Source organism: Acanthopagrus latus, chromosome 9, assembly GCF_904848185.1.
Source record: "Acanthopagrus latus isolate v.2019 chromosome 9, fAcaLat1.1, whole genome shotgun sequence".
In the NCBI taxonomy this organism is placed as follows: Eukaryota; Metazoa; Chordata; class Actinopteri; order Spariformes; family Sparidae; genus Acanthopagrus; species Acanthopagrus latus.
This window is the reverse complement of record NC_051047.1, coordinates 4,958,508-4,986,418: the sequence shown is the minus strand read 5'-3', so window position 1 is coordinate 4,986,418 and position 27,911 is coordinate 4,958,508. Positions and strand designations below refer to the sequence as shown.

Genomic DNA, 27,911 nt, shown 5'->3' with positions numbered 1-27,911 from the left:
TGTAGTGGAGATATTTTAGATCACCAAACCTTGTGGGGCACAACACGCCCAACTCTGCTTTTATTTTGGCTATATCCTGTGTAAAGGATGCTGCAGAAATTCACCACATGAGAACAATAATGTGTTTTTTTTTTTTTTTTTAAATACGTAAACCTATTCTACTAGGACCCCTAAATAAAGTATGAACCCAAAAATGTCCATAATATGACCTCTTTAAGATTTCTTCCACAGACAAACAAGACGAGGAACCATGAGGTTTAGAGATTCCTTACAGATTCACTGACTTCTAATGAGTTTGTGATGTGGTCCTTTTGCTGCTGTTGACTAAGTGAAGAGTCAAACTGCCAAAGACTTCTGATAAGGCTCATTATCACATTTCTTCAGCTGTAAAAAAAGAGAGAAGTGGTGTAGCAGCCTCATATTTTAACAGCAATTTGTTTCAGTTCCTTGAGCTAAATCTTGTCAAAGCACATTTTCCAGGTATTCATCCTGGTTTTCTCTAGAATGGTTGAAGGAATGTGTGCGCAGGCCATTCCAGGGCACAACAGAAATCATAAAATTCGGTGATAACAGACCATCGCAGGTGCTTGTATATCTTGGTGCAGCTATGGCTCAGGAGACAGAGCAGTTGGCCATTAATTGGAGTGTTTTTGGTTTATTTGCACTCAATAAACGGCGTTGAGATGACTAATCAGTAATCTGATGACACACATACATGCCTAAGGTCAATCATCAGACTCCTCCATTACTCTGACCTTATTTGGTAATACTACCGAATGTCTTGAACAGTAGTAATGATGCACATCACAGACCTCTTTAGCCTTCTGGAGACTAATGGATCATTTTCAGTTGTGGTCTAATTTGTGAAGATGCACTGTTACCTATCATGATCATAGTTACAGTGTCCCTGCCTGAAGGCTTTGTCACAGACATGCATACATTCATTAATTTATTCATTCAAACTTTATTTATACTTGCGAGATTACTGTGCGAAGATGTTCATTTACAATGACATGAAGTTGATCAAAACAAAGACAAGGAAACACAACAACAAAAAGACCCTTACAAAGAAAAGGCCTTCATAAGCTAATAAAGCTATTAAAAACACTCAGAGTATGAAAGATAACTTTGAAGATGAATTAAGATAATTAAAAAGTGAGCTAACATTTATAACAGATTATCAGTGAATCTTTCCCCCCTTAACTCGATTAAGGAAACTGTTTCTGAAATTTACTAAGTTCCCACGAAGACAAAGTAGTTTTCTCACATCCCTATTTTTGGGTCTACAGAACAAATAATCATTTTTGGCATTTACTGACAGCAGATCAGTCTGACATAATTCAGGGTCAGGTTCAAGTAATGGATCAACTAGGAGCTGATAGTCATTGGACTAATTTTGCATTGAATAAATGCTTGATTAAATTTTATAAGACTGCCATGGATGTATACGAAGAGGGACGTAGCATGTATGAAAACACAACTTGATAAATTGGACTAAAATACAACTTTATGCAAATAAGACGCAGGCACTATGACACCTTGGCTTTTGAAATGGCTGCTTACACAGACAATGAATAGTGAGCATGGAAATGACATATCTGTGGACACGTTCTGTCCTGGGTCAGCTGCGTTCACCTGGAGCTGCTTGTCTGGCCAGAGTCAGTGATGCACATTAGGCACTATCAACTAATACGTAAACTTCAATCATTATTCGGGGCATGATCCCCCATTGCTGCTGTTTTTACAATACAATAGCAGTGCGCTACATGTTTCATGTGAACTTGAAGAAATCCGCTAACTGCAGGAAGCCAACTGTATGTAAGAGCAGGTAAACACACTGACAGTTCAAAATGCTTTACATAAGGCAAAGAAAGGAGTGCAAATGTGTTTGAAAACATTTCTAGTTTAAAGATTTCACCTTCCCTCCTCTAAAAAGGCATACAGCTATGCATTTTGTCTGTCTGCTCAGTGGACCAGTAATGGGGCAGGGGTTCTCCGCAGGTTCAGCCCACACAGAGGTGAGGAAGGAGGGAGTCCTTCGTAGCCCAGCAGCTGACGTGTGGAGGACTCCCAGCTCAGACCGAACTCCAGCCGGCTGTAGACACATGGGTACTGCCGGTCAGCCCAGCAGACCCAGTCCACTGCTCTCTTCACCTCCTCCCACCGCTCAGGCCTGAAACAAAGAGTCAGTCGTTACAAGAGGTAGCCACCGAGAGACCGCAGGGTTTACAAAATCATCCAGAGCAGAGAGAATTACATAAATGAAAACGTTATTCTGATTTTAAGAAGTTTTATAAAAGACACAAGGCATTTTAAGGACATGGATAAATAAAGTGCTAGTACTTCCAGTGCTGGTTATTTCCTCTTCGGACAATACAAGGCCTTCATGTTGCTGTCTTGAGTCATCCTATTTTGTTTTTTTTTTGTTTTTAAACGCCACACATGAGATCTCATTGAACGTCATGTGAGTATTGCTGAGCATTTGTCCTCAAATTTGAACTAAATGGCGTGTTTCCAATAATACCCTCCAAAGTTAGTGCACCGTGTTCACTGTGTTTTGTCCCAGTGTTAGACAGACCTGGGCTGAGAGGAGTCGTCCAGGCAGAAGAGGGTGCGGAGCAGTTTGCCTTCCTCCAGCTTCTCCACCCTCATCAGCTGCAGCACCAGAAGAGTAGCCACCAGCCTCAGGATGTCCGCATGGGCCTTCGCGCCTACGCCACACACATGCACAACATGAAGCGGATTGAAGTTTGCACCATCGATCCTGATGGCAATGTGAATGTTTGTGTCCATCCATCCAGAGTTTGAAAAGATGTTTCAGTTAACAACCACTAATGCTGTGATGATAGAGGAAAATCACTACATTCAGTAGGAATCAACCTCTGGGGACCGTCAGTGTCTTTACAACATGTAAGGGCAATCCATATCCAGCTCTTCAGCTGTGGAGATTTCAGTCTGGACCAAGCGTTAGACAGCCGACACGAACGTCGTTTTTTCATCTGACTGAGGTCTCCAAACTTGAACAAATCAAATAACAACTATTTGCATGACTAGATTCTGCTGGAAAATGTTTGTGATTTGAGAAAAATGACGATGACCTTCACCTCCTTTCTGGCTGACAATGCTGACAATAATGCAGAGCCATTGCACGAGAGCTTGTGTGGCAGTTTTGAAGTGCCGCCACTCATCTGTGTTGTCTTGTAACAACTTCTTTCTTTGAATAATGATTTTACATTCAATATGAAACTTTCCAGCATTTTTTAATTAATTACTAAAAAAAACACAGCCTTGTGGTTTGAATGACTATATCTTTAGAGTTTCGACAGGGAAACAGGTTTGTTCATTTTTTCAACCAGTTTGAACCAGAGTTTTTAACTGGTAACAATTGATTTAGTTAACTTTGTTTCACTTTGTCCACAGGGGCCGCCAGAATCGATAAAAAAAAAAAGAACGTCCTTGTTGCTGCTTTAATGATGTAAAACATGAAACTCTTCATGAATAGAGACAAAACATTTACACCTGAAGGTTCAATATGATGCACTTGAAACTCCCAGACACTCACTGTTTTCAGAGCAACCTGATCTCTGTTAATTCACACAATTCAAATACTGTTTATCAAATATTTATTGAGGGGATGATGTGTATGTTTCTGTCTATCTTAAGGTACCAGTGAGATGTTAGGAATAGTTCAAAATGATGTGTAATGACAAAGCTATTGCCACTGTGACGGCCTGAAACAGGTCTCGAGAGTTCTCACCTAGAGATTGGATGCCCCTGCTTTTCAGGAACACGTTGGCAAAGCAATATACATCGACATTGATGCATTCTCCCAGCTCTGTGGTTAACTCCCAGTAGCCCTCCTGCAAATCACAGACACGTGATCATTTCCCATACAAAGTGGTAAGAACTTGTCCCCAATTCCCCAAGAACTCTCAGCATGTAGTTTCCTTAAAACAACAAACAAGAAACAGTGCTGGAAGTTGTTTTGGATAAAAGCATCCGTAAAATAAATTGAAAGTAGACAAAAATGAACTCTGAAACCAGCAAACCAAAGTGGCTCTGCTCAGAGAAACTGCCTTTAAGAAATGGCATCAGTGTTTTAACAAAGTGCGATGCAGCCTCTCTGACAGCTAGTGATCTTCGATAAAAATAAAATATGATTCAAATTACAAAAAAAAGAATCAAAGGATCAGAACTGTTCAGCTTTCCTCATAGCAAGCATTCTAACTTGTCAGAAGGAAGAAGTTTGATCTTGGCAAACCAGCACACCAGCATACACAATATCAGAGCACTAGGATTGTTCCAGCAGGAAAAAGGATAAAGCCCTGGTTTATGTTTTTAGTTTCAGCTACGTTTACTTTCATCTGTTCAGTGGCAACATTAATGAAGACCCAATAAAATCAAATCTCACTGATTGCTGCATCTGGAAGATCTTGGTCCATCTGAGCTTCAGTACTTCAGGATCCGCTGACCTGAAATGAGATCAGAGCAGAAACATGTGGTGAATATTGACAAAACACACACACATACTGTTAATCCAAAAAACACACTGATGCTGATTTCTCTTTCTTCGACATGTAAACATGCACATACACAAATAACTCATAACATACACATGACTTAGTAATAAAAGCAATACTCTGGGTTTTCTAACTGAATATATATAAAAATGTACTCACTCAGAGGGTTGTTGTAACATTGAAGAGGAAGTCAGAGCATGCCTTCTCACTTGAATGGTCTTTGCTTTTTGTTTAAACCGTTTCTGCGCCATGAACATATATTCACTTCCATCAGCAGCAGGTTCACTTCCACCCATTGCAATTGAATCGAATCGAATCAAATCCTTCTGAATTTCAGTATCATCCAGCATGTTATGTGTTTTGGGGGAAGGGGCTTCTGATCTCTCAGGAGATCCCTCTATGACGTCAGAATCACCGACACCACAGTTAGTCATCTGAAGAAACCGCTGTGGCCGACTCAGTCCTTTATATCTGTGGAGTAAGCTGGAGACAGCTGTGGACCCAACTGTGCCTAAGACTGAGGTTAGGGAAGACTGTTCTGATCCTCCTTCTGTGACATGTAACTCTTCAGCGTACTTTTGATAACCCTTAGTATCTGTATGCCTCATTTTTTTTCCCTTGTGTCTGTATCCCCGGGTAAATGAAGCAACTTGACAATCAACTTCTAACTGTGGCTGCCAAGACATTTGTTGGGTTTGTTGCTCCACTGAGTGACTGACTGGAGTTAGAGCGCTGCCAAATAAAAGCCCATCTGAAGGTGCAGAAAATCCACAAACAGGACGAGGCGTAGCACCAAATAAAAGCCCATCTGAAGGTGCAGATGCACCAAATCCGACTCTCTGAGAAGGAAAAGAAGGAAAGAAAGCAGGAAGACCAGGAGGATGAAGAGGAGGAGGAGGAGGACCAATTGAGAATGCAGAGGAAGAAGTGGGAGGATGAGGAGGGGGAGGAGCACCAAGAAGAAGATGAGGAGGAGGAGGAGAACCAAATGAGAATGCAGAAGAAGAAGTGTGAGGAGCAGGAAGAGGAGGAGGAAGAGGAAGACGACAACTTAAGGGTGAAAAGCGATAAATGTCAGGAGGAGGAGGAGGAGGAGGAGGAGTTGGGAGTCCCAAACATATAGGAGGGGGAGGACGAAGGACTGGAGAGGTGTGGGCTTGTGCATGTGAAGAGTTACTTGGTGGACAAAGAAAATCCATTTCTGCAAATGCGAGTGGAAAAGGCGAGGCACCCTAGAAAGGAGAGAAAAAAAAACAAAAAAAAGAGTCAGAATGTCTTTTGTGGTCACACATCTACTAGATCATTTACTAGATGTATACTGCTGACTGTTTATAATCATATGGCTGCTGTTCTTAAGTGTTATGATTGAGATCCTGACCAGCATGCATCGTGTAAAGTGACAAAGTTCCTTTCTTTTTTTGCTCTAAATCACACCTGTCTGACTTTCACTTGCGAGGAGGGATGCTGGTACTAGCTGTTGTTTGGTCTTGTCACGTTACTTTGTGGGTTTAAGTTTGGGACATTTGTTGATGAAGGATCAGTTTATCTGTCAGACTGTGAACACCATCACATTGTCACACTCCTGTCCTGTCTTGGCTTACAGGCTGGACACACTGGATGCTGTGCAAGCACTGCTGCTTTGCGTTACCTCTCGCTTTTCATTTCAGCAGCCGTGTTAACAGGTAAGACCAGCCACACTGGATGCAGCGCTTCTCACGTGCGTGTCGAGAGAGGCTGCTGCATCGCTTCATCTACAGATATGGAATATTTTTATTATTATTCCGAATCTTGTTATTTTTACCGCCATACACTTGTGATTCTTTGCAAAAAATCCGTAGACCTGAAAATGACCGGTGGACAGTCATCTGACATCATACCGACAATGCTGCCTGTGTGGATACATAGGCGTGAGTGAGCAGCAGCAGCAGCCCAGCAAAGCAGCCATCACGCGATACACAAGCATCAAGTGTGTCCAGTCTGTTACCCTTTCACATAGAAGTCATCTTGCCTCTGTTGAGGTTTTGTTACTACCTCTGCTGGCAGATCAGAGGTGAATGGGGGATTCTGCCTCTGTAACTTTCCTACAGACGGGGAGGCGGGATATATGTTTGAAAAGATTCCTGCCTCGAGACGGCAGTGTGATTTAGGCCTTTTGAGATCTTTTCACTCAAACCACATTTAGAGGTGACATGGTCCACCTGTGAACACATTCTTTTAGCAGTGTGTACACATGTCTGTCCTGGACCACATGTGAAGGACTGCCTACTCAACTGACATCCTCTGCGATACATGAAGAGGAAGAGAAAGCCACAATGCGCAGAATAGATCACATACAGTCTGAATCAATGTCTGTCACATTTACGGGCTCTCCTATTCTGCTAATGTTAGCAGCAGATGTTTGTCAGCACGCTGGTAATATAGCGGGCTCTGGTTCAGTGGTTGGCTCCGCTGAAACGGACAGACTCCAAGTTGTTGAGTGAGGAGAAACAATAACTTAACTATAACGTAAACAAACTCTGCAAAACAGCTACGGCAAACTCTTAATCATAGATCTCTTTTTGTAAAGTCAGCATTAAATCAAAACACAAAGTGGTTTGTTTCTTTGTACAAAAAGTGTCAGTCTGTGGCAGCATCAGTGTAGCAGCCTGTCTGCTTCTGTGTCTAAAGTGCATCTTAACTGATTTCACCAGTTACACTAAATCTATGACAGAAGGCATTGAGTTGGAGATAAACATATCAAATTCTCAAAACAGTGTAACAGTAACCAATGCAGGCTACCTATTTGACTTTAAGGAAAGTCCCCAGATTCCCTTTTGCTATTGAGATAAAGTTGATTTTTGGGTGTCATTCCAAACTGGTCACATAATGACGCTCTGGGTTTCCCAACTCGTCAAAAACTGACAGTTGCCGACCCATCCTACAATCCCAAAGTGTCAGTTTTGATGAGTTGGGAATAGGCTCAAAAGTATTTTTCTTACAAAAAGCATATACTTTGTGAGTGGTAGAGGTAGGAGAAACATCATGATTTTGGTGAAAAGCTGACTTCAACAAAATCTTAACTATTTGGACCTCCTCGGTCTCCAAAGTTTGGCAAATGATATTTACTTCTTTTTGTGAAAAACAGAGCTGTTCCAGTGACATACGTGTGTTATTTGCATAATATGTAAGAGTGGGACAGTGAGATCTGATCACAGGCAGCAGATGCAGATACTTATCCTAATGCTAGGTGTGTGCTGACAGGCTTAAAGCTGTCCACTTATGACTGGATTACTCAGGACGGATGGTGATACCAGGTTTTTACTTTACACAATATCATGGATATCGTGTGATATCAGTGATGTGCTGTTAATTTAGGATGTGTTGAGAGTTTTATTCTGTCCTTGCATTAAAAATAGTAGCTTCATCTAAAAATGCAATCCAAAAACATGTCCAGCTGCAGTTTGTGCATGAGGAGCTTACTGTGGGTGAAGGCTGCATCGAGCATTCTTCAGCTGCATCGTAACACTCCCAGAAGCTCTCTTCAGACTTTTCAAGCTGGTCTTCCCCATCTTCATCTTTCCATTCCACATTTTCAAGACAAATTGGAGATTTTAGACCATCTCCAGGCATATATGATAGTGAACTAGGTGACAGAAGGCCAAAACCCATATCATCATCTTCCTCTTCATCGTCAGATTCTCCAGGGTCAGTATAATCTAGACATTTTCCATGACGCTTAGGAGTAATCCAGCTGATGTAGGGAAGGAAGTCCACATCTTCCTCTGCGATCAACTTGGGGATGTCTGTGAAGCCCTCTGCCTGCTCTGAATCCTGAAACAAATTAGATGTGTAAAGTTGGGAGACAAAATATGACACCAGGCTTTAAAGTGAGAGTGTGTATGGGTTGGACTTTGAGCAGACAGTATACCCTTTCCTCGATGGCCACAAAGCTGGTGAACTGTGACAGGATGGAGAACTCTTTGCTTAACGTGATGATGAAGCTCTTCAGCTCTGCTTTCTTCCCCTGGAAAAGCGGAATGCCATGTTAAACACGTAGTGCTCAGACCACAGGTGTGAATCGAGGTGGCTTTCCTCTGGCCTCACTCAGTGATACAAGCAAACACACCTCATGTTCAGCTTCATCGGGGGCCAGGCTTCCGTCTTCGTAATCCCTTATGAGGGCCCTTGCTGTGAGCTTGTGAACAAACTGAGCACACATCAAAACACGTCATAATCATCCGTATGTGCAGGGTAAAGGAGTCATGATGTGTGTGTTGTGTAAGTCAGTATTACAGTTCTGTTGAGACTGTTACGTGTGACTGTGTGTGTTTGTGTGGCTCTGTGTGTGTGTGTGTGTCTGTGTTCTTACTGTGCCCCTGGTCTTCTGCAGCTCAGTGGTCGACACCATGGTTTTGAGCTCCTGACCACTCAGATTTCCAAGCAGTGTGGCCTGAGGGGTTTTTTGAGTCATTAAACACTCAAATCTGGTTCACAGCTTTTTAAATATCAGGATTTGATGTTTTATTGTTTTTTTTTATATCATTTTAAATCTCAAATCATTATGCTTTGAATTTTCCTTAAAAGAAAACAAGCAATTTGAAGATGTCAGCTAGAGCTGTGGGAAACTGTGATACCAGTTTTTCCAAAAGTTTCTCATATTTTACAGTCCAAAGAATCAAAAGGCAGAGAAATTGATCACTGATTAAAAAAAAGGCTTGTTGCAGCCCTAACTAAGAATCAGAATAATACACACACTCACACAAACATTAAACTATCTCCAAGCGCAAGTACAGCTGTAATTCAGTTTATGTGAACTATGTACCTGAGTGCAGTGCGGCACAAAACCATAAACCAGTGTGTGAGAGTCACTGAACAGAGCATTGAGCTGCTTGGGGGCTTGTATAGGAGGAGGGGCTGTCGGGTTGAACTGCTGCCACTTTACTGACACTGAGTTGCAGCCGGGAGATGCCATGCGCTTCACCTGACGTGCTACCTGCAGCCAAAACAGACAAAAGGTAAACAGAGGAATCAGGGTAATTTCATTCTATGTGAAAGTTTATTTATGTCACATTTTATGACACTTGAAATGCATTAAGATTGGACCGATCTACTTTATAATGGTTTTAATGTGTGCAGTGTGGCAACGTATGAGTCCTTGTATATTTAGAGACAGAATAACAGAGGCGAGCAGATCAAAACATAGTCGTGGTCATGCATTAGGGCTTTTATGTACGGATCTCACTGATCTGGCACTAAATTAAATGTGAAGGCATTGCAACAATGCAGGAAAAGTGTTTAAATCTTATACTTAGACTTTTTTTTCTTTTTATCTGCATAATAAGTGACAAATGAGTGCGTGAAAAAAGATGATGAAAACCAAAAATAGTGACCCACCTCGCCTCATTTCTGCTGCCTCACACAACACTTGATAAAAGAACATTTAATCTGAGTATACTGTTGACGTTACCTGTGATTAATTAGCACTCACCTTCTCTGCCCAGTTGTGTTTGGTTTTTGTGTCAAAAAATTCAAAGGCTCCGCCCCCGGACTGGGCAAGGGCTCTCAACATGTGCCGATTGGCTGTTGGGCTGAAATGACAAGTTTTTAGGGCAAACATCAGGTGAGTCTGTAAAGAACAAATGTGACTAAATGTAACTTAACTATAAATACATTTTCATCAGTAAAGGTACAGTAGTTGTTTGACGATTGAGGCAAAAACTCAGACGACCTTTGACCCACAACGTGCAACTAAAACTGTAGTTTTTATTGTCTTGATTTAAGGCTGAGCTAAAGAGCAAAGCTAAAATGACCATTTTGTGATTTCTGGCATTTGGCCCCTTGAGCTCTGAGCCTTCAACACATTCAGACCTGAGGCCGCAGGTGAAGAGGCGGCTGTGCTGAACATTGTCTCTGAGCAGCTGCAAGGTGAGCTCTGCGTTCTGGATGTGGCCGTCTGACAGCAGCAGCAGGTTCCTGACACCTTGGGATGGAGGCAGCAGGCTGAGAGCTCGCAGAGGCCTCCACAGCTCAGTGCTGCCCCCTACTGGGTTAAGGCACTGATAATAGGAAGAGGATCAGAGCTTAGAGAACACACTGGCATATGTTGCATTCAATAAATATAGTTTATAACATCCTAATATGTCAGCCTCCGACTTAGTTACAAATAACACATTTCTGACACAAACAATATATTCCTCTGCAAGGCTGCACGCCTGTGGCAATACTGACACTGATACAGTTGTTTCAGCTAATTCCATAGGAGCTCCACACTGGCTTAACTTGGTAACAAACTATTACAAATGCATTACATGATACACAACAGGCTTCTCCTGTGGGTCTGCTGACAGTGCATGAATGCAGCAACAGAAAACCCTGCAAATAATTTTCTTATTCACCTTTAATGCAAGCAGGATCAGAGTGAATAACCACAGGTACACTGATGGCACGAAAACCAGGAACTGTTTTTTATATGTTTGCCTATTATTTATTTTTCTATAACTGTATCATAAATATTGTTCAATGTACACATTCAATAACCCACCTCTAGTATGTACTGTAAATTTAGAGCTATTTCAAAGTCCTTTCAACAGAACTAATGAACTAAATTCAATGTTTCCCACAGGATTTCGTGAAACTACAGGGGGTGGACCTCGGACCCTCTAGTGAGGTCCAGGGTCCTGCTCCCCTTTAGAGTTAAAGGGAATCTGGTGCACTTTGAGAGGATAAGAACTCTCTTAAATAACATGACTATTAATGAGTTATCATGGAAAATACTGGTAGGTTGCTGGTGGAAAATGCAACAATCATTTTGTGTGCAACTGGGTTATCTTTCCGAGCTGCTGTCCTTTAACAACGCTGCATTTATCAAACGTAACAGATAAAGTGAGTTATATTTCAGTCTCAGGTTTTTCAGGCACAGAGTCACAGAACAGCGCTGGAGGTGGCTGGTGATTAAAAAAGAGAGAAATATAGGCTATGTACTATCTAGGTTAACAAGACAGACAAACAGACTGGAGAATGACTGACTACAAGCTAACACATCAACCAAACATTACTGTTAGAGACCAAATGTTTATCTGACAGCTGTTCCTTTAAGTCTTTATTATGCCTCTAGGATGAACTGTCCACACAGACCAGGTATGAAATGATTTTTAATAGAAGATCATTTTTTAATATAATATAGCATAATTCTGTATGTTGTAATCTGAATCTGCCATTATTTTCAATATATTATTATATGGTGATGAAATGTAATCACAAAATATATATAGGAAGAAATACTAATGGTTGATATTTCTCTTTCTCATAGGATCAGATTCTTTTCAGAATATAGTACATGGTAGATTTTATAGTTAAAGATTTTATAAAGCTTGTTATGCAGTTGCACAATATATGCTTGCTTCACAAAGCTCTACAGCAAGAATATTCCTTATAACAACGGCTTCAAGGTTAAACCACAATATAAAGAATGCGTCCATCACAACTCACCCTGATGAAGCTTTCTGCTGCTTGCCGACCTTTAACAAGCGGTTGAGCTGTCAGGAAAGCGTCTGTGTGATCTGACAGACAAAAACACAGTTATAGTCAGGTTAGTGACAACTAACTTCTGTATCCAGGTTTAAAAGTGTAACTTGTAAAATATGGCCACCTATTAAAAGGTATATCCAAAACTTCAGGTGACAGCATAACCACTAACTGGCGCTCAATGTAGCTCTTTTTCGCTGTACGAATAATGGCAATCCGGAAGTTGGCTTGGTTAGTCATGGAGCTAAGTTGACCTATTAGCTAATGGAATTCTGGCTCGATCAGAAATTTGGACCACAAGGGAAGAGTCTCTGTGGACAACAAGGCTCAGCTGACTCCTGGTGAACATAGCTGGATAAAAAAACTCAGCCTCTTAGACCAACAGATATCAAACTGAAGGAGGGGATACAGTGCAGAGGAGATTTACAGCAGCTCTGAACAGAACATTGAATCCAGGGATGAAAATAAACGGCAGACAGAGACATGAAGCGGATGACATTCTTGTATAGGAGATTACCAAAGAAGGACTGGTTTGATTCCTTTACTCATGGACTGTGTCATGCAGCTCTCTCCATAATGCATGAAGGATCTCTTTCAGTTTTTTTGGTGATTTTTTTTCTTTATTATTTATGCAGTCAAACTAAATCCTTTCACCATCTGTCATCTTTGATTCCTTCCTCGTTATTGGTGAGACAGTTTCACTATGTCTGTGCCTTCTTTAAAGCTCTAGAAACTGACCTGTGCCAAACAAAATGACATTGACTCTGAGCTTCTTGTCGAGGGTTTTGAGGACCTGCAGGGCGATTCTCTGCGCCGTGCGGAGAGACTCTCCCTTCATAGACTCAGATGTGTCCAGCAGCAGGACGACTTCATCAGATGCTGAACTGGAGTTGACGTCAAAGTCTGGATAGAAAACTAACATGCAGGCCTAAAGGAGAGAGAGAGAGATGGTTCAAATTCAGATCAAATCAATTTTATTTATACAGCCCAGAATCATAATCATGTGACAGACAGACCTGGCTGTCGTTGCTTGGGTGTTTCTCCACCCACATCCTGGGCAGGTGGACCTCAGATAGAGTGACTGACAGCTGGAAACCATCTGGACCCATAACCTCTCCTGGCAGCACACTCACCACTGCCTTGCAGTCGGTTCTCTGTGGGATCACACACAAACAAGGGTAAAAAAGAGGAAATGTTCACTCATAATTATGATTTTTCAAACAGAGTAAACAAACAAACATAGCTTCCATAACGCTGCTTTTGTAAATATCATCAGACCTAATGACAGATCTAAATCCCAGATGCCATAACCAAAACTTAAAACGTATAATTTAATTATGCAGTAAAAGGAAGCAGAGGGAAATCATCCGATTTTGTTAATCACAAAGTCTCTGCTGATGGACTTCTCAATTAACACCCAAATTACCTTAATCTTGATTTGGTGAGTGATGCATTCCAGGCTGGTGATCTCATACGGCATCTCAACTGACATGTCCAGAGTGAACTCTCTGAGGAAATCAAAAAACTACATTGAACACACCCTCTAACTGCACGTATTTAACTGTGCATAATACGCAATATAAGGCAGACACTAGAGAGACAACATGCTTTTCTATACAAATGTTATGCTTTATAAGAAGCTGGTTAACTAATTTTGATTATTTTTTTGTGGATCAACTCGTCTATCAATCCAATGCTTCACCACAGTACACTACTGAACATTCAGCACTTAAGTCAAATTTCAGGAAACAGTAACAACACATATTACAGCTCACCTCTTGCTGGCTGCCTCATCGGTCACACACACCTTCTCCACAGTGACCTGTTGAGTGATGGAAAAACACAAAAGGCAGACAAAAAAAAAAAAATCGATCGTCAGTTCACTCGATGGAGTGTCCCTCACATGCTATCAGATCCAATATCCTTGTATTTCCACTACACTCTGCAGGTAGGGAATATTCTGCACCAGCCACACAAGCCTGATGCAGAAAAATAAATAAATAAACAGATATAGAAACAGAAAAACAGGGACACTTCTCCTGTGATGAATCCTTCATGCAAAAAATATGATTAAAAGTACAGGAAATTTAACTAAAGACCAAACACTGCTGAGAAGTCCCACCATTCATATGTGTTGCTATCTCATAACACTTTACAACTCCAAATTGCATGTGAAACATCAACCAAAAGAAAATTCAGAAGGAGAAATAAAATAAATCACGATGATGCAAATAAAAGCATTGCCTAAACCGTAGAAAAGTAGGTTTTTAAGTTTTTTTTTCCCACCCTTCACTAATTAAGAGACATTTTGCCAGTTATCACACTATTGACAACCTACAGAATAGAAAGTAATACTCTGAGGTGGGATTGGTTTTAGGTTTTGTCACACCTTCTGTCCAGGTTTTCCTTACCTGTGTGGTCTGGTTGAGCGCTGCACTCTCCTGCCATGGAGCCACACTCCCGGGCAGGGAGAAGAGAATACTCCCGTCCTTGATGATCAGCTCAGACACAAAGGTAACTTTAATGAGGACAGTCGCACCGGAAGGCAGATTGCCCACACTGATGGTGAACACATCCTGTAGTGAGCACAAAAATAACATCAAAACAAGTCTACAAATAGAGTTGCGTAGTGGGGGGGACTATTTTCGGTGCCCGTGGTTCCAGAGTAAAATTCATCTTCTCACGGACAATGTCATTTTCTCCCGGTATGAGCTCTTCTACAGTTTGGATGGTAGGCTATTGTGTCATTGTGAAAACTGATTAATGTTATATAATCTGCATCTTAAATCAGTTCATATTTGATGGTGGTGTCAACTTTAGTTGAGGTCAGCAAGTAATGTGCTGCGTTTAATTAACTATCGCAGCAAGCATCAGTGTATTTTAGTTCTTTGTCACATTCTCGTCTACAGCCAAACCTATACAATTGTTAAATTATACAGTCCCATTCCGTGTTAAGCCACATTGAGGATTTTGCTGAAAGTAAAAAACGAAAGACAAAATACAGAATAAGCACTGCAACGATAAATCGATTCCTAGATTTATCAATCGAAAGAACACTGTTGCCAACTATTCTGATATATGATTAATTCCTTGAGTCATTTCTTTAAACAAAGCTGTCGAACAATTGTTGGTCTCTGCTTCTTAAATGTGAAGATTTCACTCTATAGAATCATTAAAATGAATGAGTAGATTAATTGTGCTATATATATATATTATAATATATGTATACTTACATACTTATAATGATTTGATGTTATTAATGAAACCCTGTGTAAATGGATTATGATATTAACTATGATACAGACTATAATAAGAGTTTGAATCAGTATGATGATGTTTGTCTGGTCGAGTGCAGATGGTGGACGTACAGGAGCGTCCTGGTCCATGAGATAGGCTCCGTGGCCTTTCTCAATAGCCTGCTTGTACTCTTTGCGAGCAGTCTCTTTCTCCTTCACCTGAGATCCAAACAGACACAAAACACAGGTTAGATTGGTTTTGCAAATAATCCATAATATTAGTTTTATCCTGTGAAGTTTGCTACCTGGCATTACACAATGACTATCTAAAACTGTCTAAAATTTTTTTGAGTCTTCTGTGAGAATATCAAACTTTCCTGTTTTCTTCAGTTCCATTTACAGATAAGGACATTTTATATAGTGTAGCAGCAAACTGCTGAGAATAAAGATGACTAATAAACAAAAGTCATCATGAAAAATATAACACAGTAAAGAAATATGTTAACGGGAGGAAAAAAAAATCTGTGATGAGTAAAGGTTGGTTAGGTTACCTGTCCCACCACATGTTTCCCATTGATGAAAGCTTCAAATCCACACACTGCTGCAGAATCATCCAACGGGAAGACATACTTGGCTTCAATAGGCACAGAGCTCATGTTGGTGTATTTTTGGAAAATGACGACCTGGGAGACAGAGAAACAACAACAAAGAGAAACAACAGAGAAAAGAGACTTTACGGACAGAAGACAGACATGTACTGTCAGAGAGATATGAACCAGTAAACTCAGCAGCCTGTGAAATATTTACATCCAGTTGTCTGATGAACTTTTGGAGGCTGATATCAAATTAAATCAACCATTTGATCACCAGGATGTCATCACAGCAAAATATAAAGACTTGAATGAGCTGGTTTATGTTCTATCACCTGAGAAAGCAGGTCCATCAGTTTGCACTTCACATGGACGGCCTGCAGAGGGATCTGCTGACCAGAGCTGTCCAACAGTCCAGCCGTCACTCCCTCCAGAGGGTTGTTAATGCTTTCAACCCCGTTCTCCTCTGAGCTGAGCTCTACACACACACCAAACATAACACACAAACACCACACACACACAATAAAGCCAAAGAGTGTGTGTTACTGAGGTAACAGTACATTTCATAAGATTGCTCATTTGTGTCTCAACGCATTTCATAGTTACAATTTATGCATTGTGTATTCAGTATAGTTATATTGTTCTTTATCTTTTAGACTCCATACAATATATATAGTAGATTCTATGTGGACTAAATAAAGCTTCTTGGGTTTACATCATTTACAACATGTGTAAAATGTTAAGATGCTCTCCATGTCGTCTCACTAAGTTCTGATCAAACTGTCTGAACTACGCAGTGCTGACACATCATAAACCAAAATCCTTTTACTGCTCTATTTTTCACTTAAAAATGAAAATGTTTTCAGGAACATCTTTGAATAATTGTTTAGTTGTCATGTGATATTATTTGGTACTTGTTGACTGCTTTACTGTTTCCTGTTTCAAAACGGACTCCAAGCCAAAACCAAGCACCACCCAACTTACAGTACGTCATCCATCAGCGGGAGGGTTTATTAGACTGCAGTGCATTCTGGTAGATGTAGGTTTTCTACCTTTTGAGCAGAGTTAATTCCACAGCTCCCACCATATTATTTTGAAGTATTTTTGGAGGTACTCACCTTGGTCAGAAGAGGGCAGACATGGCTCCGCTGAGGTGACGATGTCAGGACTGAACTCCTTCAGCTGGTCTCCTTCGATGCTGAACTGAACCACATACTTGAGTTTCACTTGATCAGGACTGTACACCACGTACTCATCATCCTGGCACAAAATACAAATAGCATACAATATACATATAACTGTGGACATGGATACAGATATGTAGACATACTAGGGCTGAGTGATGTTATATCAAATATAATCATGTTTGACAGAATACCTCCATGTTAAAAGTTTGGCTATGTGTGTTTTGTTTTCACAGTCTTTTGTAAATATAGATAAGGCAACTAATAATTCAACTCATGAACTCACCTGTGTTCATTTTATTCAGCTAGTAAAATATGTTTTTTTTTGTTCTTTAAGAACAAGGATACATTTTATTCTATCTGTGCCCACATGCTTATTGTGATCACGTAAATCAATCAAATTGGTTTTCATCTGTGTAAGGAAATCAGAATAAAGAATTCATTTTGAGGTATGTGCATTTGTACTATATCTGTCTGTCTATGTGTTTCACACACAAACACACCCACCTCAAACTCAGAGTGAGTGTTTGGGGTGCGGCGGACCCCATGCACGCTGTGGTGTCCCTCAGGAGCCTGGGTCAGTGTTGGATCTCTCTTGTGGACGTCCCGGCAATGTCCCAACACCACATCACACACCAGCAGCAGTCGAGAGCCGTCCGTCACACTGGCCTTTGAGTATTTCAAACTGGTGCTGTTGATGAAAAACATGAAGTCGCTTACTAAAGATTACATCTGGATGAAAGAGCTGTCTACTGGCTCACTGGTGTGGCATCATCATCAGACAAATTGACATTTTTTATAGAATAAAGTTAGTCAGACTTAGATTTTCTACATACCCAACAGCATCACCAAAGTAGATTCCACTGCCCAGATTACCAGCGTCTGTTCTGTCTATCCCATGATGCTCCACTCCAACACGAGGCAGCAGCAGACCACTGAAAAGAGAGTGAGAGAGTTACAAAACAAAAGTCTAAAACTATGCAAATGTGTGTATGTTAGGGAGTGAGCTGCTGTATACAGTTGTCACTACAAACAGTACATTTATATAACCTCTGATCCAAAAAGCAGAGGATGTATTAAAAGAGAATCTGAATTGGCCTTAACCAGAAAGACTGCTACAAACCAATATATACTATGTTCCTTTGGTGGTGTATTTCCTTGCTGCAGACAGATGTTTGCATGTGATCTCACCGAGACAGGAGTCCTACAAAGTTGCTGGGGCTGGAGGAATGAAGGAGGGGCTTAATGTTCCCAAGATCACTCTTAAATGTCTGGAGCTCCACGCCTCTGCTGACACGCAGAACCTGTTGGATCTGCACCTTGCTGCAAAGCATGGACACATGAGAGATGAGGTTTGAAAAAAAATAAACACAAAACACACTGTCAAAGTTGTTCAAGCTGAATGAACTTCAATGTTGATTCATTCTTTTCAAGGATTTACTGATTTTTTGTCAGGCTGATTATTGGAATTATTAGAATATTAGTTGTTGTTTTTTGTTGTTTTGATCCAATAAAATAAATACATTTAAAAATGCACTACTGTCTGTGGTATGACACCACTCCTTAATAATGATAAAAAAACAATTTATTAGTTGAATGTTATTTCATATTAACAATTTGACTATTTAAATAAATTAGAAAATGCAGAACTGTAATAAAAAAAATAAAAATAAAGGAAAGGATATATTTTTTGTCATTCCTGTACAGCTCTTCCATCAATCATCCCACACTTATGTCTCTGTTTGTTAATACTGTTTATATTGTATATCCATCCATCCATCCATCTTCTTCCGCTTATCCAGGGTCGGGTTGCGGGGACAGCTGCCTGAGCAGGGACACCCAGACTTCCCTCATCCCGGACACTTCCTCCAGCTCTTCTGGGAGGATCCCAAGGCGTTCCCAGGCCAGCTGGGTGACATAGTCACTCCAGCGTGTCCTGGGTCTTCCCCGGGGTCTCCTCCCGGTGGGACATGCCAGGAACACCTTCCGATACAATATATATTGTATATTGTATATATAATAGTCAGTGTTTATTTTTATCTCAATTTATTCTTATATATAAAAATATATTATATATTTTTCTAGCGTTGAGTGTGTATTATATATTTTTATTCAGTGTATTATTCACCAAGACAAATTCCTTGTTGGTATAAAACCCTTTTTGGCAATAAGTCTTTTTCAGATTCTGAAATAAATGTGTGGAGTAAAATGAGGAAAAGTAAAGGCACCTCAAAATTGTAATTAAGTACAATACAGTACAGTACTTTCACATTCCCTGTATCAGTTTCATATATCAGTTATTGGGCTCCTTGATTACTGACAATCACTGTAAAAACACATATCCACCCCCATCATTTACCAGCAGTCATTTTTGTGTGTCGTCTATAGCATTTTTGATTACACTCGTAATGATGAAGTGATGATATAGTACATAAAATGTTTTAATATATCAGGGAAAAGCAATTAATAAATAAATAAAACCACATTTATATTTGTAGCAGGTTTTGTGAACAGATGTATCTCTTTTGGGGTTCAGAAGCATTGTTAACAGGTTCTGCTTCCCTCCAGACCATAAGACACACAAGCGTTGCGGAGGATGTACTCTACCTGTCCTGCAGCAGAGCGGTCACAGCCTGAAACTCGGAGCTGCTGCGGGGAACAGTCTCAATGCTGCACCTCAGAGCGCGGTACTTCCCCAGACAGGAAGGCACGGGGCTCCTCAACGTCATCTCACTCACGTTCAGAACATCTCTGATTAACTTGACAACAAGAAATGACCATATTCAGGTTAGCCTCGATATGCAAAGGGGACAGTCCTGACTCGAGATTATGGATGTCAGTTAAGGAAATATATTTCAGAGTGTATCATTTTGTGACAGACAAATATACTGTAAGGAAATTGTAAATAGTTCAACATATGTGCGACAGCTAATTAACTGTCACAAATAGACATCAGAATGTTTGTTCAAGGATGTTATTTCATTATAAGTTATTCTGGTGTGTTCACATGGATTTTTCACTGCCATTCACAACTTGTTTTAATCTTTTAAAGCTGTGAATGATTCTTGATTTCCTTTGGGGATTGCATTGTGCAACACACTACCCAAAATATGCATATATTTAGTGATCTGTCACAACATGTTCAGTTCTTTATGTCTGTAGTGTGTCTTTTAGCATGTGCTTATATCCATGAGGTTGTGCATGTTTGTATGTTCAGTGTTACCTGACATAGGTCCAGCAACTGGGAAATGAGCTTGGCACTTGGAGGTGAGCGTGTTTTGAGTGGCAGCAGGGTGTGAACCTCATCCAAGAGACACGCCACCTCAGCATGATTCGCCTCCTTCAGCTTCATCTGAGCCTGAAGCAACAAGCCCTCCACCCTGCTCACCTACACGCACACACACACACACACACACGAAGAGAAAGCATAATTTATGGTTTAAATGTCTCTCCAGGACAGCCAAACAAAACAACGCGTCGATGGAGCAGTTCATGTTTTCAGAAGTTTGTCAACAGACAAAGAAATCCTTACATCATTTAGGCTGAGCTTGTCGACTGAAACCCTGAGGATGTTGCTCAGGCAGCCGAGGGCCTCAGTCCACAGCAGCTCCACAAATGTGCCCACTTCCTGTGATAAGCTTCCTGTGTTCAGCTTCTTCTCCAGCAGTAGCTGTTAGTCAAAAAAGTCACATGTAACCAAAAATGATCAGCTCATTAGGTTGAGCTACACAAACATCCAGCAGCAAGTTTCCCTTTGGAGGGACAAACTGAAACTTCATGGTGGGTCACAGGCCAAAGCAAACACCCATTTGATTAGACTGTTATGATACAAAGATGATACTAGGATCTGAGGGTCCCTTAACTGACAGACTCCCTGCACTCCTGACACTCTGCCATGTTTCTTTAACAATAAACATCTGACTAACCAAAATTATGGCAGCTCCTGTGTGGCTCACTTTGAGCAGATCTGTATAATAGGCCATTATTAACCTTAAATATATTCTGTTATTGTGTCATATTCAGGGAAAAAGTTGCTAAATTAATTGACTGAGCAAAGAAAATAAAACATCATTTTGAAAAACAACAGGTTCGCTAGAAATCAAGTTTAGTACACGCTGGTTCTGCATGTTCAGATGTAACAAAACTTTTCAAGTCCACAATGCCTTGAAACAAATTAAGAATCTGCGTTCTAAAAGTACAGCACCCTTCACAAAATTGCCTGTGCAATTTTGTGAAGGGTGCCTGTGCTTTAGATAAGACTGCTGGTAAAATGTGCCCGGTGTAAGGTGCAGTGACTGTGTCGGACCTGCTGAAGGGGGGCAGAGCCCAGGTGCCTGGCCTGAGGAGGGAGGCTGCTCCTCAGCTGCAGACCAGAAGCCTGCAGGGTGTCTCTGAGTTCCTTGTAGACCTCCACAGCATCCTCTGATGTGGACAGAAACACCAGCAGATCCCTCACCTCCATCTTCTGCTTGCACAAACACAGTGATATGTTTTTTTATGACAGCTCTTCTTCCAGTGTCTGACTTCAGTCCCAGATTTGATTAGCTGTCACTCTGATGGAGCTCAAAATTCTGACTCTCAGTTGACAACGTGGGGGGTTCTGGTTTCACTGAACAGTTTACTCTCCTATTACTGTCTAAGTGTTGTCTCAGAAGCTTTCCATAACTGTTAAGGAGGACATTTTAACTCACAAATTGAAAATAACACTTTTACACTTTGGTTTAATATGACTTCAAATACACTTTTAACTTAGGGTGATTTCTACAGAATAGTGCCACAGACAACCTGTTAAAAGACCTAAGCAAATAAATATAAGAAACTGATCAGAAGAATAGATAAATTAAAGGTCAGGAAATGAGCCTTTTAAACTGTGAGATTTTAAAGTAACATAAGAATGATAATAGAAAGGCAGAATCATCAGTGAAATTACTGGTCTACCAATCAACAGTCAATTACTACATCAAAAGCAAGTAAACAGCACAAACACAGACGAGTCATATGACTGATATACATATACAGTGTCTAGCATTATTCACAGCGGTTAAAAAGCAGTTTGTTATCAATATAAACTTCAGAAAAATGGTCAGACTGCCAAATTGCAAAGAAACAGATAAAGTCAACTGTGAGCTGACGTGCAGTACAAGTAGTAATTGACAAGAAACTTCATACCTTGGATAATATATCTTCCTTCCAGTACCGGACCACTCGGTACTGAGATCCATTCTCCCTTCTGAGACTATGCAGCTCCAGCACACACCAAGAGTTGCTCTTTATCTTGGGAGACATTTGTATTATTAGTGGTAATAGTAACTTCTGTACTACTGTGATAGCAGTCATAGCAGGCTTAGAATAAACTGCAGCTTTACCTTTTCGAAGATTGAAAACTTGGCCACTTGAAAATTATCCGGATACGGTGGAAGGTCAGAATCCGTTTCAGTATAAATCCTGCGAAATGTAACAATTACAACAAAATACACATATCAGAGAGATTTTATAGAATCTATTTTGGAATTATTTTTCTGCAGAAACGTTAATAAGATCAATGCTGCCTTAGTTTCTAGTTGATTCTACCTTGTGACAGAGGTGTGTGAGAAGAGGTTATTCTACTGAGGTGTGTGGGGAGAGTATCTTTGAATGATGTGGGGGGAGGGTTGGACACTACGGATGCAGTGCATGCACTTCCTATTAGTGTGTGAGAGCGGCAAATCTTTACCTGAAGGACTGAAGCACTAAAGGAGTTGGTTTTGTATTACTGAGGCACTGTGAGTGCAGGACACACACAGTAAATGTGTGACTACAGCGTTGTCACTTTTTGATAGATGGATGGGGAGACATATTAGGCAGGTAGTTTAAATGAGACATTTAAATAGTTATGTAGGCTGTAATGATATCTGTTACGCAGTGAAAGGTTTCATCAAATCATATTGCTCAGGACATTGGAATGAGTCTATCTATATAGCTAAGTGTGCCATCTGCTGGCAGGTGTCAGGAAAGAAAGCTGAACTAACACAAAGCACTGCACATTTAATATAATTCAAAACAAAAAATGTCAGAGTCTGACATACAGTCAGACACAAAGGTAGGCTAATGTTATGTGTTTAATTTAGATCTTGGTAGCGGTGATTCATTATGCATGATTAACTGGTGCTTAGCATTCAGCTGGCATAACTGAAAGAGAAAATTATAAAATACTCACTATCACCTACATTTCTATTAGAGTGACATACAGGAAAGGCTGCAAATCTGTTTGATGAAGGCCTCACCTGTTTATTGTGACTAGGAAAACACTAACACCCTGTTTACGATGCCATATAAGTGTTTTCAAAAATCTGCAGACTAAGATCATTATCTCTCCTTATGAACCCCTCAGTGTTAATGTAACTCTACTGAGTGCCCAGGCAAACATGAGAACGCTAAACGTTCACACCTGAACTTCCCCAGGACATTTTCGCTGCTGTGTGGAGTCTCTGCCCCCTGAGTCGCAGGATTGGTGGGGATTTTGGATGGCTCAGCAGCTGCTTTGCTTGTTGGTACTTTGGACCCTACAGTGCAGAAGACACAATACATACACATGAATGACACACCTTCACGTCACACCTGCAATACATACATTAGAACTGGTATGCATTTAAACCTGGGTACACATAGGCAAGGTGACAGATGGAATCCAAAATATACACATGAGAATGTACAACAAAATCCACACACCTGATGAGCAAACACAGCCTTTATCAGACCTTAAGACTACATGGTTAAACCAGCTGAGTGAGTCTAAACTGTGATTCAACCATAGTGTCCATTTATCAGTGCAGAAACAGAAACGGGAGGACAGAACTGTTGAACTGACTGTGAGTGATTACCAGACAACAACACATGACCTGTGTCTGTGCAAATAAAGGCAATGATTGCGAGGAACCATGAGTCACTGTGCTGGAACTGGGAGGAGTCCAATGTGAATATTTCCCTAACAACGTACAAACCTACAATCCATGATATAATGTCATAGTTTGATACATAAACACAAAGTGCCTGTACAATTATCAGGGTCAGGCATATAGGGGCCTTCACCGTCATGATCCTTCAGTTTAGTGCTGCACTTACAATTCAGAATCGTCAAACAGGGCTCACTAAAGCTTTAACTTACTTTAAAGAAAAAATCTTCAGCTTTCCTGCTGATCAACTGACATTGGGGTGGAGCCCCATTTATTTCTTTGAGAGTCTTCCATTTTGTGGGGCCCATTTATCATGAGCACTAGAGGCTTCCCCCTGCTAACTTTAGGTTTAGGAGAAACAATACAATGATTTAATCGTACAGCTCTTCTAGACATTCCAAATGGTATCTGACTGAATGGATTCAATTATGACAGTGAAAAGAGGTTGTGGCACTCTCAAAAAATATCCACAATTTAACAGCCACTTCTTTCAAAATGTATGTTTCTGGGGAAAAAATATTCCAATGCTCCAGTGCATCACATCACATTGTATTTACACTTTTGCTCATGACTATGTCAAACTGGCTTCAAAGCCTGCTGCTCTTCCTAGTGGCTTGACTTGGACATGGTAGGGCTAACTGGTTAGCATTATAACTTCAGCAGATATCTCTGCAACACAATACATACACGTCATAACGTCAAAACTGATATTTCTCCACATTCTTTTCATGATTGTAGTCTTTCTTTCAACAAAATGTTTTACATATTGCACCTTTAATTAGAAGTGGGTCACATCAAATTCAATTTCAAACTCACTCTGCCACGATCAGATATTATAATTGTTTTTTACCAACATGACTTGTAAGTTAAGAAGACATTTTTTCACTAGAAATTGTAATTTTCAACTGATCGTTTCCCCATTCTGCAGCATTCAACTACATGCAGCAGACCGCACATACATGTCCTGTTTGTACTTCATGTGGACCTGATGAAGGCGATTTGATGGAGGTAATCATGAAGTTAAACCGTCATGAGTCATATCCACATAAATGAGAACAGCATATTTTTGTCTAATTAAAGGGTAATACCTTGGTATTTATTTGGTGGATTTCCACTCTGTTGCATCCATGAGAAGACAGGAGGAGGGTTTGAAGAAGCGGAGGGAGAGGGCACATCCAGCCTGTATCCATCCACAGGCAGAAGATCTCCTCTCTCCACACAGCTGTACACATAATCCACCCCGACCACAGGCGTTTGGTATTTTTGGATGCTACGCAGCCTGTTGGTGCTCAGGTTGGAGACATCACTGGTCACAATCAGAGAGCACTGTGGGAAATAGGCAGAAATCAGACAACAAGTTGGGATCAATGCCTCAGAATGATGTTGTACCACCAAGATATACAGCATGCTCACCCAAGCTGCACCTACATTATTCATATTTGCATGATGATAATACATTTTTAATAAAATAAAAAAAAAAGGTGACACCAGTCCAGTCTGTTTCTGAGACAACAACAACATATAATGGAGAATCATCTCACCTGTTGATGGACCACAAAGCAAATGTTTCCTCCATTGTCTGTTATTGCCGACTTCAACCTCCTCTTCTGCTTGAAAGGCACATTCTTCAGCTCCAGAAGGATGGAGCAGTTCTCAAACACCGCCATGCCTGCAAGGAGAGGAGACAGGCAGGACCTTCATGCAGTTTTACTGTCACCATATCTATTTCTCTTGAGCACACTGCTGCAATTTGCACGATGACACGCCCCCCCTAAACACACACACACACACAACCACACACACACACACACAGTTAGGGTGGATTGCTGGGGAGCAAATGCGGAAGCAAATCCCAAAACCTAGACTGAAAAAAGCTTCACAACAGGACTAACAGCGCCAAAAGTTCAACTTCTGCGCTGTTCTTTACACTACAGAGTACTTTACCTTACAGTAAAAGTGTGTAATATTTTCCATTTAGGTCAACGACTACGAATTATGATACATAAGAAAACAAAAGATAAGCGCAGGAAAACTGTCCCACAATGTCCACTCAGGGTGCACTTTTAACGTCATGACGTTGTATATTCTGGATTAGCTCTCTGTAACGTAGCGTTTTACAAATAAAAGTTATTATTAAGTCAATTATTAAATGAGACAGTTTGGTTAAATGAATAAACTGAGGGGTTACCCTGCCGTTAACATCCAGGCTCTGCTTCTGCGGCTGTTGTCTAAAATGAGTTCCGGGCAGACGTGAACTCTTGCCAAGTGAAATATGAAATATAACAGATGTGAGTTGTCACCGCTGTTCCGCAGGTTAGCATGAAGCTAGCAGCAGAACAGCGTTCACTTCCGGTGTGCGCGTTTCCAAAATAAAGCTTGTGACGTTTAAGAGAAGCGATAACGTCAAAATCCAAAGTACATAAGAATGGAGTTATACTATCTAAAGTCGTGATACACGTTAATTTAATCATAAAGAGTGTGTAAAAAGTGTTTCATATGCGTCCACAAGAAAATACTAAATTGCATTTTGCAACACTGGCCAAAGCCGTAGTCATGCCTTTTCTGGTTTCCCACATGGGAGTTTAGTTCAGAAAACAAACAAACAAACAAACAAACAAAAACATTTTGAATAGACAAACATCATATGTGTTAGTCATGTCACAATTCAAGCGTGATTATCAAAACAAACCAAGTTTTTCAGAAGTAGGGTCCCATGTGGTCCACTGGAAAGGGCGTGGCTTCTGCTATCTTCAGCTTTGCAAAATGCAATTTCATTGCAATTTATAGAATAGTTTGACATTTTAGGGAATAAACATGATTTTTTTCATGCAGGAAGATTGTTACTGCTCTCATCTATATTGTGGGCTGAATATGAAGCAACCTACGTGAGGTATATAGTGTGGCTTCGACCATAGGTAATCAGGACAGTTACCTGCTCCACTGATTGGTTTTCTGACACATTTACTGTATTGGTCAGTCTCGCCATTCTAAAGAAGCCCCAAACACTAGCATAAATGTTGGACAGCTTCAGGTGATTTTATGGTGGCTGTATATCTGTTTGTTGTGACCGTTTCAGCTGTTTAGTAGCTAAAAAACAATTAATGAAACTTGATGTTGCAGAGTTGGGGTTTTTGGGAGTCATTTTAATAAAAGTCTATATGGATACATTGCTTGATACAGCCTTAACACTAGGTAAAAATCCACAAAGCTTCTTTAGACCTGCTCATCTGGGTAAAATTATTGTCTTTTGTTCCTATCTGGCTTTTGCACTGAAACGATATTCTAAACCATGGAAATGGTCTCACTGTCAGCTACTGTAGCTTGACAGAGTTACTCTGAGGTTGTCTTCCTGGTTCAAAGCAAATTTCCAGTTATCCACATGGGCTGCTCTGTTTACAGCACAGTCATGTGGCCATGCTGCCCTCCTCTGGATGAAAAGTAGCACTACAAACATAAACAATAAGAAAGCCTGAATTATTTGGGTTAAATGAATTTCATTTGCAGTCCAGCCTTGTTCACCACAGCCTTTTTAAGTATTTAAACATATGATGAGTACATTGAAAAACAGTAAATACTGCTTATACAAGCTGCTTTAAAACTGTTACTAATTCTAATTACTAATTATAAAAAAATAATGATGACACAACCAGTTGACACTTCCAAATAGAGGGTCTTCTCAAATCTATCTATAAATCAAATAATAATAATAATAATAAGGATCTTGGGGTCCGGTTCAGGTTTGTTGTGGTGTAAGCAGTACTGTGGGTGCTGCTCGTGGCCACCATGGTGAAGAGATTTACCAGTTTACTAGTCCATCTATAATCCAACCTTCACCTATGGCCATGAACTGTGGAAAATGAACAAAATAGCAAGAACCTGAAGTGAGTCGGGGGTGGCTGGGCTCAGCCTTAAAGACAGGATGAGTATAGTTCAGTCATCCGTAGGG

At 40.5% G+C, this 27,911-nt stretch overlaps 1 protein-coding gene across 1 annotated transcript; it reads right to left on the bottom strand.

Annotated features, from left to right (window-relative positions):
* Positions 1-944: 944 nt before the first annotated feature.
* Positions 945-26,301, bottom strand: parp4 (poly (ADP-ribose) polymerase family, member 4). Its single transcript, XM_037109719.1, has 35 exons — positions 26,154-26,301; positions 25,507-25,634; positions 25,054-25,291; positions 23,461-23,575; positions 22,400-22,478; positions 22,203-22,307; positions 21,340-21,498; positions 20,566-20,703; positions 20,257-20,421; positions 19,641-19,792; positions 18,225-18,356; positions 17,870-17,968; positions 17,541-17,724; positions 16,968-17,109; positions 16,185-16,327; positions 15,811-15,942; positions 15,392-15,478; positions 14,435-14,599; positions 13,799-13,845; positions 13,450-13,531; positions 13,040-13,177; positions 12,762-12,951; positions 11,988-12,058; positions 10,368-10,555; positions 9,988-10,087; positions 9,322-9,492; positions 8,869-8,949; positions 8,626-8,706; positions 8,428-8,523; positions 7,980-8,330; positions 4,680-5,752; positions 4,412-4,472; positions 3,758-3,860; positions 2,579-2,711; positions 945-2,173 (listed from the first exon to the last, which is right to left on the bottom strand). Exons 2-35 carry the CDS (start codon positions 25,630-25,632, stop codon positions 1,966-1,968), a joined length of 5,535 nt encoding a protein of 1,844 aa, XP_036965614.1. The 5' UTR covers positions 25,633-25,634; positions 26,154-26,301; the 3' UTR covers positions 945-1,965.
* Between the last annotated feature and the right edge of the window lie 1,610 nt (positions 26,302-27,911).